Genomic DNA, 13,098 nt, shown 5'->3' on the forward strand with positions numbered 1-13,098 from the left:
TCGGGGACAGGAGTGTATCCAAGACGTAGAGGGACGAAGGGGTCCTCGCGGACAGGAGTGTATCCAAGATGTAGAGGGATGAAGGGGTTCTCGGGGACAGGAGTGCATCCAAGACGTAGAGGGATGAAGGGGTCCTCGGGGACAGGAGTGTATCCAAGACATAGTGGGATGAAGGTGTCCTCGGGGACAGGAGGGCATCCAAGACAGTGGGATGAAGGGTCCTCGGGGACAGGAGTGCATCCAAGACAGTGGGATGAAGGGTCCTCGGGGACAGGAGTGTATCCAAGACATCGAAGGGGTCCTCGGGGACAGGAGTGTATCCAAGACAGAGGGACGAAGGGGTCTTCAAGGACAGGAGTGTATCCAAGACATGGGATGAAGGGTCATCTAGGACAAGAGTGTATCCAAGACAGGGACGACGGGGTCCTCGGGGACTGGAACGTATCCAAGGGACATAGAGGGACGACGGGGTCCTCGGGGACAGGAGTGTATCCGAGGGACATACTTCAACATGCAGACTATAGCCAGGATCTCATGGTTGTCCTTGCCTGGACCTGTTTTTGAAAATCAATCCATTTGTGTTCACAGTTTGAAAACTAATCTGGGCCGTGGACGTTATTTTGTTGCCCTCTGTCTACATGGCACCAACCCCTCGGCCTGGTTTGAACCCATCTTGGTCACCTGCCCCCACATGTAAGAGTTCATGTTGGCAGGTCTGAAGTGTAGTTGGTCAGATTAGGACCAGTTTTCAATAACTGATTAGCACCAGTGTGGCTTTTAGACCGGAACATGTTGTCTGTCAGAGGAAAGTGTCAAAATCCAGTTTTGGAGCTCTTTACACGGCCTGGAGACGACTCTCTTATCAGAAAAAAATTAACAGTACCGGTAATTAAAACGCAAGTGATGAGTGCAGTACACGTGAAATTATGAACCTCTGTGAACATTTCAGGACATTTTGGAGCGCTGAGTGCCATTCGCCAGAAATCACAGCCCAGTGAGGAACTGGCTTCAAGTGTGAGACAGAGAGAAACAGCAGTGACTCAGGAGGCTGGAAGTGCTGGAACACACTAAATCCAAAACAACAGGAAAAGACCTGCTTTGGGAGAAATGTATTACAGCAGTTTATTCATATATTATGGTTTATTCTTATAATACATTAGCTTTTCCATATATTACCACTGTTTTTTCACATATTATTGCTGTGGTGAAATTAATTCTGCCAGTAATTCTTTTTGCCAGTTTAGGTTTTATCTTATTCAAGTCCTTAGCTGAGTACATACTGGTGTGTGTGTGTATATATATATATATATATATATATATATATATATACTGCTGTGTGTGTTTTTTTTTTTTTGTCTGATTCTGTATTTTAACCCACGTCAGCAGTATATTTTACCTTTATACTGTTGAGTTTTGCTCTAACCTGTCTTGCGGAAATGGGGACCAAAATCAACGATTTGTAGTTCTGTCAGCACCTGCACTGGATCAGGTGTTTCCAACCAGCATCCATCATCTCACATGAGCTTCAGTCTTTACGTGGACAAAACAATGAGGAACTTTAAATACTCATTAATATATCATTGTTTAGGCCCTGTGTTTGCAGATTACTGTGTAATTTACAGTTGACCGAACATCTGTATGAATTCGTTACTGTTGTTGTTCTGTTGTACGACCTTCAGAGAATTATAAAAAAAACATGTTTGTTTATGAAGGTTTCAGTGTTGACAAATAACTTGAACGTGGCTAGGGTGACCATTTCTGTGAATACATTTTGTTTTCCAGGCAAAGAGACGGTTGGCGCTGGATGATTCGGACCACCAGTACCAGTCCGAAGCAGCTAAAACACCAAGAGGGAGAGGAGCGGGCGCAGCGGCCAACGGGGCGCGGCTGAAGACGCCCAGAAGTAAGAAGTGATTAATGGCAGGACTTCCAACACAAAGATCTGTTTGATTTGGTGAAATACATTTTTACCATCTGGTAAAAAACAACAACAAATCCTGAAAGCAAAACAAAACCTGATGACATTTTTTTTTCCTGGAAGTTAAATTCAATTAATTGTGTTTATAAAGCGCCAAGTCCCAACAGAAGTCGTCTCAGGACACCGAACAAAAACGTTCACACACATTAAGAAAGCCAATTAGTAAAAGTTCTCTGTCTATAGGAAACCAGCAGATTGTGTTGAATCTTCACTTTGTCGCAGTCTCCCTTCCTGAGCAAGCACAATGGCAACGGTGGAAAGGAAAAACTTCCTTTTAACAGGAAGAAACCTCGAGCAGAACCAGGCTCAGGACGAGAGGCCACTGCTTCGATTGGCTGGGTTTGAGAGCAACAGGAAGGAGAAACAGATTAACATGGAATGACCGGTCCAGGTGGACTTTCTGTTGGAGGAAAGACAAAACACATTAAGGATAGAAATAATTACAAATACAAACAAGTAGAGCAAGTAAAGACAGCAGCAGAGTGAGGAAATGTGGCCAATTTCTCCTCCAGCAGTCTAAGCTAATAACAGCATAACTAAGGGATAGCTTAGGAAACCCCAGCGACAATAACTATAGGATTTATCAAAAAGGAAAGACCTAAGCCTAATTTTAAAAGTAGACGATGTGTCAGCCTCACGGACAGAAACAGGAAGTTGGTTCCACATGAGAGGAGCCTGATAACTGAAAGAGCTGCATCCCATTCTACTTTAGCAAACTCTAGGAACCACAAGTAAACCTGCAGTCTGAGAGCAAGTGCTCTGTTAGGAAAGTATGGAACAATAAGATCTGTAATATAAGATGGAGCTAGGCTGTTGAGAGCTTTGTAGGTTAGAAGTAAGATTTTTAATTCTATTCTGGACTTGACAGGGAGCCAGTGGAGAGAAGCTAAAACTGGAGAGATATGATCTCTCCCACTAACTCCAGTTAAGACTCTGGCAGCAACATTTTGGATCAACTGAAGACTTTTTAAAGAAGTATTTGGACACCTAGATAATAAATCATTGCAACAGTCCAGTCTAGACGTGACAAAAGCATTTTCTGCATCATTTTTAGACAAAATATTTCTAATCTTCGTGATAGACCCTAAAGACCTTTAAAGGTTAGACACTGTTCTTTAACAGTCATATTTTAATGTAAAAACATTTCAGAGTACAGAGAAAAATCTCAGGTTTGTCTGGACTGAGTACATTTGTGGTTAACGCTCTACGTGTGTTTTGTGCAGGACGTTAAAGTTGAGATTACTAGAAATGTAAATAAAATGCTTCTAGTTTTAGAAACTAATGTTTGGAGGCTGCTTTGCATCTGTGTAGGAACAGAAACCAGCTGAATCCTTTTACATACAAATAAAACTAAACTTTTGCAAAGCATTTTAGCTTCCACTCATGGCTCAATGAGTGGCTGAATTCTTTTTAAAATCATAACTACCCAGATAGTTTTCAGAGTTTTTATTCATTAAAGCTTGTTTCTGTTTTGATTAAACAAAAAACGACACGCACTTCTCCAAAAAAACCCAAAACTCTTTATTTCTTGTCTTGAAGCAGCTAAATGTTTTACCTGAAAACACACTTTCACATGACATTTAGTGCATAATGAAGTTGGGCAAACCGAACTGTTGTTTCCGATGATGCTCTTCACCCCAGCTGCTAAGAAAAATCTTGCTTTTTAATTATTTTTATTTTTTACAAATACTGATCATGTCACATGGTTCTATTGGCTACAGTAATTCCTTATCACCAACAAAAACAACACAAGTTAAAACATTTACTTCTTTTATTTTTGTCCACCTTAGCACCAAAGTCTCCACCAGAGAAGACCCGGTATGACACGTCGTTGGGCCTGCTAACAAAGAAGTTTGTGGATCTTCTTGCTCAGTCCTCTGATGGGGTTTTGGACCTGAACCTTGCAGCTGAAACCTTACAGGTCAGCTTTGTCTGTCTGTCTGTTTTTCTTTTTGTCTTTCTTGCTCTGAAGTCGGGTCGTGGGGGCAGCAGCTTGTGCATGGAGGTCCAGACATCTCTTTCCACAGCCACCTCTTCCAGCTCTTCTGGTGTTCCCAAGCCAGCTAAGAGACAAAATCTATCCAGCGTGTTCTGTTGTCCTCAGTCTCCTCCCAATCACACCTGGAACACCTCCCTAGGAAGTGAAATGTTTTTTTTTTTTGTCATTGCATTCACACACAAAGAGTTTTGAACCCATCACACATGTGGAGCAGTGGGAAAATATTGAAGCGCCCAGGGAGTAGTTGGAGATTAGGTGTCATACTCAAGGACACTGCAACGTGTGGGCATGGTGGGGAGTCGAACTTGTGACTTTGTGATGCGAATGACAAATAAAGAAACTCTGACTCTTGACAATATCTGTCCTACCACTGCGCCACAGTTGCCCCTTAGGAGGCGTCATGGGTCATCCTTACCAGATTGTCTTGGCTTGGATTGGCTTGTCTGGATGTGGAGGAGCAGTGGCTCTCGTCCGAGTCTCTCCTGGATAACTGAACTCCTTACCCTGTCTTTAAGGGAGAGTCCAGCTACCCTTCAGAGGAAATTCATTTAGACCTTCTGGATCCACAATCTCATTCTTTTAGTCACTACCCAGAGTTCATGGGCATAGGCGAGGGTAGGAACGTAGACCGATCAGTAAACGGAGAGCTTCGCCTTGTAGCTCAGCTCCCTCTTCACCACAACGAACCGGCACCAAGTCCACAATACTGCAGAAACCACACCGATCCGTCTGCCAATGTCCCGTTCCATTATTCCCTCACTGTGAACAAAACCCCGAGATACTTAAACTCCACCTCACTCCCAACCCAGAGAGGGCAATCCACTCTTTTCTGACTGAGCACCATGGCCTCAGATCTGGAAGTTCTGACCCCCATCCCAGCTGCTTTATACTCACTGTAAACCACTTGAGTGAGAGCTGAAGATCACGGCACAATGATGCCAGCAGGACCACATCATCTGATATAACAGAGATGGAGCCCTGAGGCCAACAAACCTGGCTGATTGAAGATGGCTGCCGTAGCTAGTCGACCTTAGTAAATGCAGAAATGGCTGCAGCTCGATACATTTTGACTTAATATTGAGCTAAACCTTTACCTGAGAGTGATTCCCAATAGTCTTCAAACACTAACAGATCACATGAGCTCATAATACTTTAGTATAAACTCTTGAAATTAACCCTGTCTTAGCAAAAGACATGAGCCACTGGACAGGTTTTAATGAAACTCATAAAGAAATCATTGGAGGTACATTTACAGCTGATTAACTTTTGGGTCAGCTTGATTCAAGATGGCTGCCATAGCTAAAGGGTGGTTCACATTTTTTAAACATTTCACAAGCCTGCAAACCACATTTTGGTTGGAAGAGGGTCAAGGACTAGTGCACGCATTTCAAATTGAAAAAAAAATGTTGCATGTTTTTTGGATACGCCCGGAATAACCAACATGTTCCTCTTCTCTCGCATTGCAAATATTGACACACCGCTGGACAACGCACAACTTTTGTTGTGCACAATTAACAGCATTGAGTCTTCATTTATTCTTTACTTATTTTTTATTAACCTTTATTTAACCAGTCTAATCCCATTGAGATCACAGATCTCTTGCTAGGGAGGCCTGGGCCTGAAGGCAGACTAACATGCATGTTTTTGGTCTGTGGGAGGAAACCAACCAGAGTACCGGGAGAAAACCCACACAAGCACGAGAAGAACATGCAAACTCCACACAGAAAGACCCCGGATCCAACCAGGGATTGAACCCAGGACCTTCTTGCTGTGAGCCAACGGTGCTAACCACTGAGCTGTCATGCTGCCAGTGCAAGAGCTGAGCATTGCTGGTGCCACTTCAAGTCCTCACCATGCTGGAGGTCCTTACAACCAGAGCCACGAGTGACTGTTTACAGTTATGTTATCAAGCATGTGTAAAGTTAACCGTCCCTCAGTCTCAGAAGTGCGTCGCTGGCAGATCCCCCTCCCCACGCTGGTTTGCATCATTTATTTACACTAGGAGTGTGTGTAACTCAAGTACAGGAAGTGGTGTCTAACATTACTGAATGGGAAGCAATGGGCAGCTGTCCTTTTCTTTATTCCCACCCTTCTGTCTGAACGTTTAACCTTTTCATTATTTCTGCTCTGACAGCTGCACACACCACCACTCTGCTTTGAGCACAGCGTTTATACTTTAATTTAGGAGCGTCTCCGACTCTGTCCATTAAATTCTTAATTTTCCTGCATCAGTTTTGATCATGTCGAGAAGAGAATCACACATGTACGCATATTTCAATGGAGGCATGCCCATGGAGATCTCAGCGCCATGTTCGTCAGGATGTATGAAGGAAAGTAGCACAGAAACATGCGTGCGCATGGTTTGATATATCTGAATTTTCATTCAACATTTATTTATACAGGTTAGTCTCATTGAGCCTCGAGGACTCATTTACAAGAGAGACCTGTTTTAAACAAAGAATGATGACAACTGTGGACAACAATGACAACAGTAGACAATCATAAATGAAAGCATATAAATAGAAAAAAATAAATGGGGAAAAAAAAAAGATATAAAAAAACCCCCAGCTAGATTATAAAGCAATGTAGGAAACTAAAAACAGGAACATGCGTTGGTTTTTGCCTTGAACTTAGCAGATGTTTGAAGCCACTTAGAGAGGTCAAGGTCGAGTGCTTCAGATCTTTTTTGCAAGATATTCCAGGAAACGGAGCGGAGTAGGAGAAGACCCTTTTGCCCAGTTCAGTCCACACTGAAGGAACACTGCAGGTAATAATGTCCTGAGAGCGCACGCTGTAGCTGCACTCACGCAGAGACATATAGGAGGAGATGTATGAAGGCAGCAGACCAAGAAGTGATTTAAAGATGAAAATGTACCAGTGAGAGAGTAAGAAATCTAAGGCTCTAAGGAATGCTAGCCTTTACTTTAATATGGAAGAGAAGAAGTTTAAAAACAATATATGTATAGTTATTGTTGTGGTTCGAACAGCAGTGGAGGTAAAACCCCACCAGTTGTAGTAAAATGTTTTATTTGTAAAGTATTCTTTGACAGTAGTGTTATTTAATCTTCACAGAAGCAGACCGTTTTATTTCTGCATGTGCGGTCCAGTCATGGCGTGCACGCCACAGCTCTTTGTCTCTTCTCCTGGTGTGTGAATAAAGCTGCGATTCACACAAAAGACACCAAAGACTGAATTTTGTTAAGCATGAAATGAATTGATATTTGTGTGAAAGATGTCGTTAACGGACTGCTCATTGTGTACCTGGGTTTTCTTAGGTACAGAAAAGGCGGTTGTATGACATCACCAATGTCCTAGAAGGGATTCATCTTATTAAGAAGAAATCGAAGAACAATATTCAGTGGATGTAAGTAATGTTCAATTCCTCCTACTCTTCTGAAAATGATTTGTACGTGTGGACAACCTGCTGGTAGGACCTTGGGGTTCAGCCCAGGAAAGCCTTAAGTGCATTAAGGTGGCCTGGTCCGCGTACGCGAGCTGTACCAAACAGTCTACAGAAAGCCCAACTGAATACAAAAATATGTTTTCCCTGAATACTTTGTGGAAGCATTCATCAGCTCTTACTAAATTGGTTTTCCATTTCCTAAAACTAACAGATTGTCGAAATAATGATTTCCCTGCAGACTTCACCCGTTGTAAGCCTCACACCGCACCTGCGGGTTATTTTAACATACTAAATGAATGAGCATCTCTTGGATTGGTCATCAGCGTTGTAGTTTCAGTTTACAGCTGTTTAAAGATGCTCATCTAGAGGAGCGGTGAAAAGGTTTTCAAGAAACAAGGTAGAAGTTCAGTTTACTGTTCAAGACCGACAGTCACTGCGTCCTTGATGTCTGGGAATCTGCATCAGCTCTGAGGCAAAATAATAAATGGACTGTACTTGTACAGCACCTTTGTATCTTATGAAGATACTCAAAGAACTTTACAACACAATCTGTGTCCTCATTTACCCATTCATACAGCACTCTACTAGACCTCTGCAAAGACTAATCAGTGCTTTAGATCACTTTCATTCATCGATGGGACACACATCGGAGACAATGAGGGGTTCAGTGTCTTGCCCAGGGACACTTCAGCATGTGACTGTTGGTGGAGTCGAACCCCCAACTCTTGCATTGGAAGACGACTGCCCTTCCCGTTCCCATTAAGGACAAAAACTAAAGACAAGCTGAGCAGGGTGGTAGACGCTGCCCTTTAGGAATACATACACATACCAGAGAAACTAAAACACCATCTCAAAGGTTTATGAATCCCTTGACTGTTGCATCAAAATGTGGGTGAGACGTGTGAACCATCCACACCTATCTCCACCTGCCTTTGTCCCTCCCTGGGCCTTAACCCCCTTCCTATTTGCTCCTCCAGGCACTGCCACACATGTGGGCTGTGGTAGCTCAGTAGTTGCGTCAGGAAGGATATCCGGCGTAAAACAAATGCCAAGTCTTCATACGAGTTTGTTCGCTGTAGCGACCCCTCAAGAATGGAGCAGCCGAAAGAAATAAAATTTAAAAAAAGAAACGCCACAGAAGAGGCAGCTCTTCAGGTCTCGCTCACTGAGCTCGATGGCCACACTTGGTTTAGATGACAGAAGAGAAAGTGTTGGTTTATTCCCAGTAAAACAGTCATCGCAAAATTTAACAGTATCACACATTCAAAGTTTTTACTGAAATCCTGTCCAGAACACCAGTGCATTTAGTTTTTACTAAAAGAAGCAGCGCTGCATGTAGCACTAAGGTTGTATGATATTGGACAAATGTGCAATATTACTTCTGTTGTTGTGACATTGTTTGTTCATTCACTAACAAAATTTGTTGTGTTAAACCAACACTTTCTGTCATCTACGACGGAGCTTTAGGGCCACGCTAAGAAAAAAAAATTAAAGCCATAAAATTATGGGAATAAATTTCTAGTATTATGAGAATAAACTTGTATGAGTCTTTTTGCAGCTCTAGTGTTTTTTTTTTCTTCCCACGAGTCAGATCCACCACGCGACCTGTCAATCAATCAAGTAGGCGTGTCAGGAAATGACCAATCTGAAGCTAAATGAGTCGCAATATTATCCGAACTCCGACTCGATGAAGCAGGTTTAACTGTGGTAAAATAAAGAATGCTGAGCATCTTGTTATACTATTGGTTTCATAAATAAGGAGATAGTTAATCTGTTGGCACATCAGCATCAGATTATTATCAGTATCAGGACTTTGAACCTGCTTACTGTAAGGTGGTACTCTCTGATGGGCCGCAGCAGCTCTCTGCAGGTAAGGAGCATTTAGCTTTGGATTGGTCATTTGCTGATACGCCTACTGGATTGATTGATAGGCCGCGTTGTGGATCTGACTCGTGGGAAGAAAATAAATGAAATCTGTTTTAAAAAAAAAAAGTCTTGTATGACTTTATTCTCATAATACTACAACTTTATTCTTGTAATTTTATGTCTTAATTTTTTTTCTTAGTGTGGCCCTAAAGCTCCGTCATAGTCATCTAATCAAAGACTAGTGAAAGTCTTTTATTAGCATGAACAACAGAACATGGTGTATAAACTATAATGGTCTTTGATTTATTGCAGTCCAAGCAGCTCTTTGAGATGTTGGTGCTGTGATGACGATGGTGCAGTCCTACAAAGAGCTCATTTTGAGTTAAGCAGCTGCTTGGTGGTTTGTCCAGCTGCCGGCTTGGAAGATCCATCCATTCATCCACTATCTTTTACCCGCTTCTTCAATTTTTGGGTCATGGGGGTCACTGGTGCCCATGTCCAGCCTTCACTTTGCGAGAGGCGGGGGACACCCTGGACAGGTCTCCAGTCCATCACAGGGACACATGGAGACAAACAACCATTCACTCTCTCAGTCACACCTAGGGAAAATTTAGAGTTACCAATCAGTCTAACATGCATGTTTTTGTTCTGTGGGAGGAAACTGGAGTACCTGGAGAAAACCCACACATCCACGGAGAGAACATGCAAGCTCCACCCAGAAAGGCCCCTGGCTGGGATTTGATCCGGGGTGACCTGCTCGCTGAGAGGCTCTGCCAACTGCTCTACCATGCTGCATGTCTTGGAAGATGCTGAAGAAAATCTTCCCAAAGTTTGAAGCAAAGCGAGAGCTGACCTGAGTCTGAACCCCTTAAAGCTGCAGAACCTTTTTGTGTCTTGTGATTTGCACAACGTGCTGTGCCCATGTTGTGCACATGTGCACAGGCAGCACACGTCACGCTGGCCTGAGCTCAGCGCAGCTCCTCTCTGCTGTGGAGTGCACGACGGGGTTTGGACAAACACCACAGGTGATTCGAGGAGAAATGAAGGAAGTCACCTCAGATAAAATGGATTGAAGCAGGCACTCTCAGGTCTCACCTGTCCAACACCTACAGTCTCTCCAGGTGGTTTCATGATCAGTCACACCTCGAACAATAGACGGGTAAAAACACGGAGGTGACGCGCAGGCTGAACAGTCCAGGCTGAGCAGTCACACGTGACGTTAGCATGTCTGTAGCAGCTTAAAAATCTTAAAACTTTCATCCGTCAGTCATTAAAACCTGAAGAATCTAGAGGTGAAGCGTGTTCGTTCAGGATCAACATCAGCACGTAAAATAACCTTAGGCGGTCTCTAATTTACGAAGTCATCCCGTCAAACATTTAGGAGTAAAATATGACAAACGGCATGTTTCTGGGTTCTCCATGTTTGCCTCCGTCTTGTTTCTTTTAGTCATATTTCACAGGATGTAGTAATATTATCCAAACGGGCCACTTGTGTTCACATTTGTTTAGCAGAAACTCAGGTGTTACAACCGACAATGCATGTGGGCGTTTCCACCTTTTGCACACCTCAAGCAGCTACGAGTCAATGATATGATTAAACAGAGTTTATTTACAGTGTGGAAAAAGATTAATATGACCTTGGAGTCTTGCCAAACTTCAGGGTGAGCTTCAGACCAAAATAATAAACAAACTGTTTCCTCCCATTTCTTCACTTACCTAACGAGACAAAATTAACCAAAATACAGGTCTCTTACCTGAACTAAACTAACAAAACAGGAGAAAAGCGTCCTAACAAAAATGGCAGCTCACCCCTACAAAAACGTACAAAAACTAAACTACCATTTTTCCCACTGTACACGTCGCTCCACCCTATAAGTCGCATCAGTCCAAATATGTCTAATAAAGTGGAAAAATCCATAAATACGTCGCTTCGCTGTATATGTCGCATCTCGTGTGTCACCGCTGACGCGTTGTTAAGCGTCACCTCTGTCAACCCGGTATTGTTCCAAAAATCGATTGGCTACCAAATGACGGCCACGGGAGCGTGCACGGGAGGACTTTAACAAGATTAACACTTAAAAACATTTATTTGTTCGCTCAAAGTTATAGTAAAGGTGTGTCTCAGTTGAACTTTTGCTTAATAAATGCACTTTGACGATCTAATCAGCTGCATTTCAAAACCTGATTTGCTAAAGCGGGCACGAGTAGAGGGATGAGTCACTGCTCATTTCTTCGAAATTTAACAAGATAAACACCTAAAAACAATTGTTTCCTCACTTTATAGTAAAGTTGTGTCTCAGATGAACTTTTACTTAATAAAAGGACTTGTAACAGTCAAATCAGCTGTATTTCAAACGTATTCGCTGCCTCGATGCTCTGGGAGCGCGCAGACACGGAGGGAAAAAAGGAAAGAGGAACGCTGCACATTTTTTCGAAACTCAACAAGAAAAGCACATAAAACAATTATTTGTTTGCTCGAAATTCTAGTAAAGGTGTGTCTCAGTTGAACTGTTACTTAATAAATGCACTTTAATGGTCAAATTAGCTGCATTTCGCCGGGGCGGTGCAGTGAAATGAAGCAGATTTGACGGTTGCTCCAAGCAGCAAGCAGAACAAAGGTGGAAGACTACGGCAAGCCGATTGTGTCATTAATAACTGGTGAAGATTCAATCATCCATAATATGGTAAATTCAAAAAAGTTCGACAAAAACAATAAAGTAAAATATAATGAAGTCCAGTTGTTTTTGTCTTGAACTTTTTTGAATTTGTCATTATAGTCACGTTTACCTATTACACGATACAACGGCATGCCTTACTACTCTGGTGCCATCTAGTGGCTGAAAAATGGTAGCGTTCAATATTTTCAGTCAGAATGAATGAAAACAGTCATATCTCAGCCAAAAATTGGTTTATAAATATGGGAAAAAAATCCATAAATATGTTGCTTCGGCCTATAAGTTGCAGGGCATGTAAAATAGCAAAAAGAAGTGCGACTTATAATAACGAAAAATACAGTACACACAACTTGCGGTGGCAGTTGTAGCAATCAGTAAAGAGTGGTAAAGCCCAGTTCTTGTCTGTTTGTAATAATAAACTGTTTTTGAACGTTCTGGATAGTTTCTGTTAAAATAAAAGTTGTACGTAACTCATGCTTTATGTGAGGTAGAAGAATAATGTTGATATTGTTGGCTGTTGAATTTTAAATGGCCTCTATGTTTTGTAGATTATTTATGAAATATATTATTTGTGAATAGTAAGGTGAGATTCCAGTCTTTAACTGTAAAGGTTGCGTCTTTATAAGAATCGGTTGCAGTTGCTCACGTTCAGAAGTATTTGTTGCACAGCTGAGGATTGGGGTTCAAGCTGAAACGATCGGAAAGGCTGTTCTTTTAGTAAATCAGCCCTTCCTTTCTCACTCCTAGGGGCTGCAGTCTGTTGGAGGTGGAGGGAGCACTGAGCCAAAGACAAATTCTCTCAGCCGAAGTTTCGGCTCTGGGTGAAGAAGAGCAGAAGTTGGAGCAGCTCATTGAGAGATGCAGCATCGATATGAGACACATGAGCGAGCTGCAGAGCAACCAGAGATATCCTTTAGTTTTTATTTCATCATCTGTGAAGCTGAAACTAGTTTATAGATAACTTTCCTTCAGGTGATAAATTCAGCCGTTACCTGATGGTTTTATTGTTAATATAATCAATCAGGTAACTTCAGCTGTTACCTGATGGTATCAATCAGGCAACTTCAGCTGTTACCTGATGGTATCAATCAGGCAACTTCAGCTGTTACCTGATCGGGTAACTTCAGCTGTTACCTGATGGTGTCAATCAGGTAACTTCAGCTGTTACCTGATGGTG

The 13,098-nt window shown here is 42.3% G+C and overlaps 1 protein-coding gene across 1 annotated transcript in view; it reads left to right on the forward strand.

Annotated features, from left to right (window-relative positions):
• The window catches only part of LOC119410166 (transcription factor E2F3), a 20,822-nt gene that overhangs the window by 1,594 nt on the left and 6,130 nt on the right, over window positions 1-13,098 (forward strand). The window contains exons 2-5 of the mRNA XM_037677076.1: window positions 1,783-1,903; window positions 3,769-3,899; window positions 7,253-7,341; window positions 12,669-12,827. Coding sequence (XP_037533004.1) covers window positions 1,783-1,903; window positions 3,769-3,899; window positions 7,253-7,341; window positions 12,669-12,827 — 500 coding nt within the window. The remainder of the gene's footprint in view (window positions 1-1,782; window positions 1,904-3,768; window positions 3,900-7,252; window positions 7,342-12,668; window positions 12,828-13,098) is intronic.

The sequence above is a fragment of the Nematolebias whitei genome, chromosome 5 (assembly GCF_014905685.2).
Source record: "Nematolebias whitei isolate Nwh7 chromosome 5, NemWhi1, whole genome shotgun sequence".
In the NCBI taxonomy this organism is placed as follows: domain Eukaryota; kingdom Metazoa; phylum Chordata; class Actinopteri; order Cyprinodontiformes; family Rivulidae; genus Nematolebias; species Nematolebias whitei.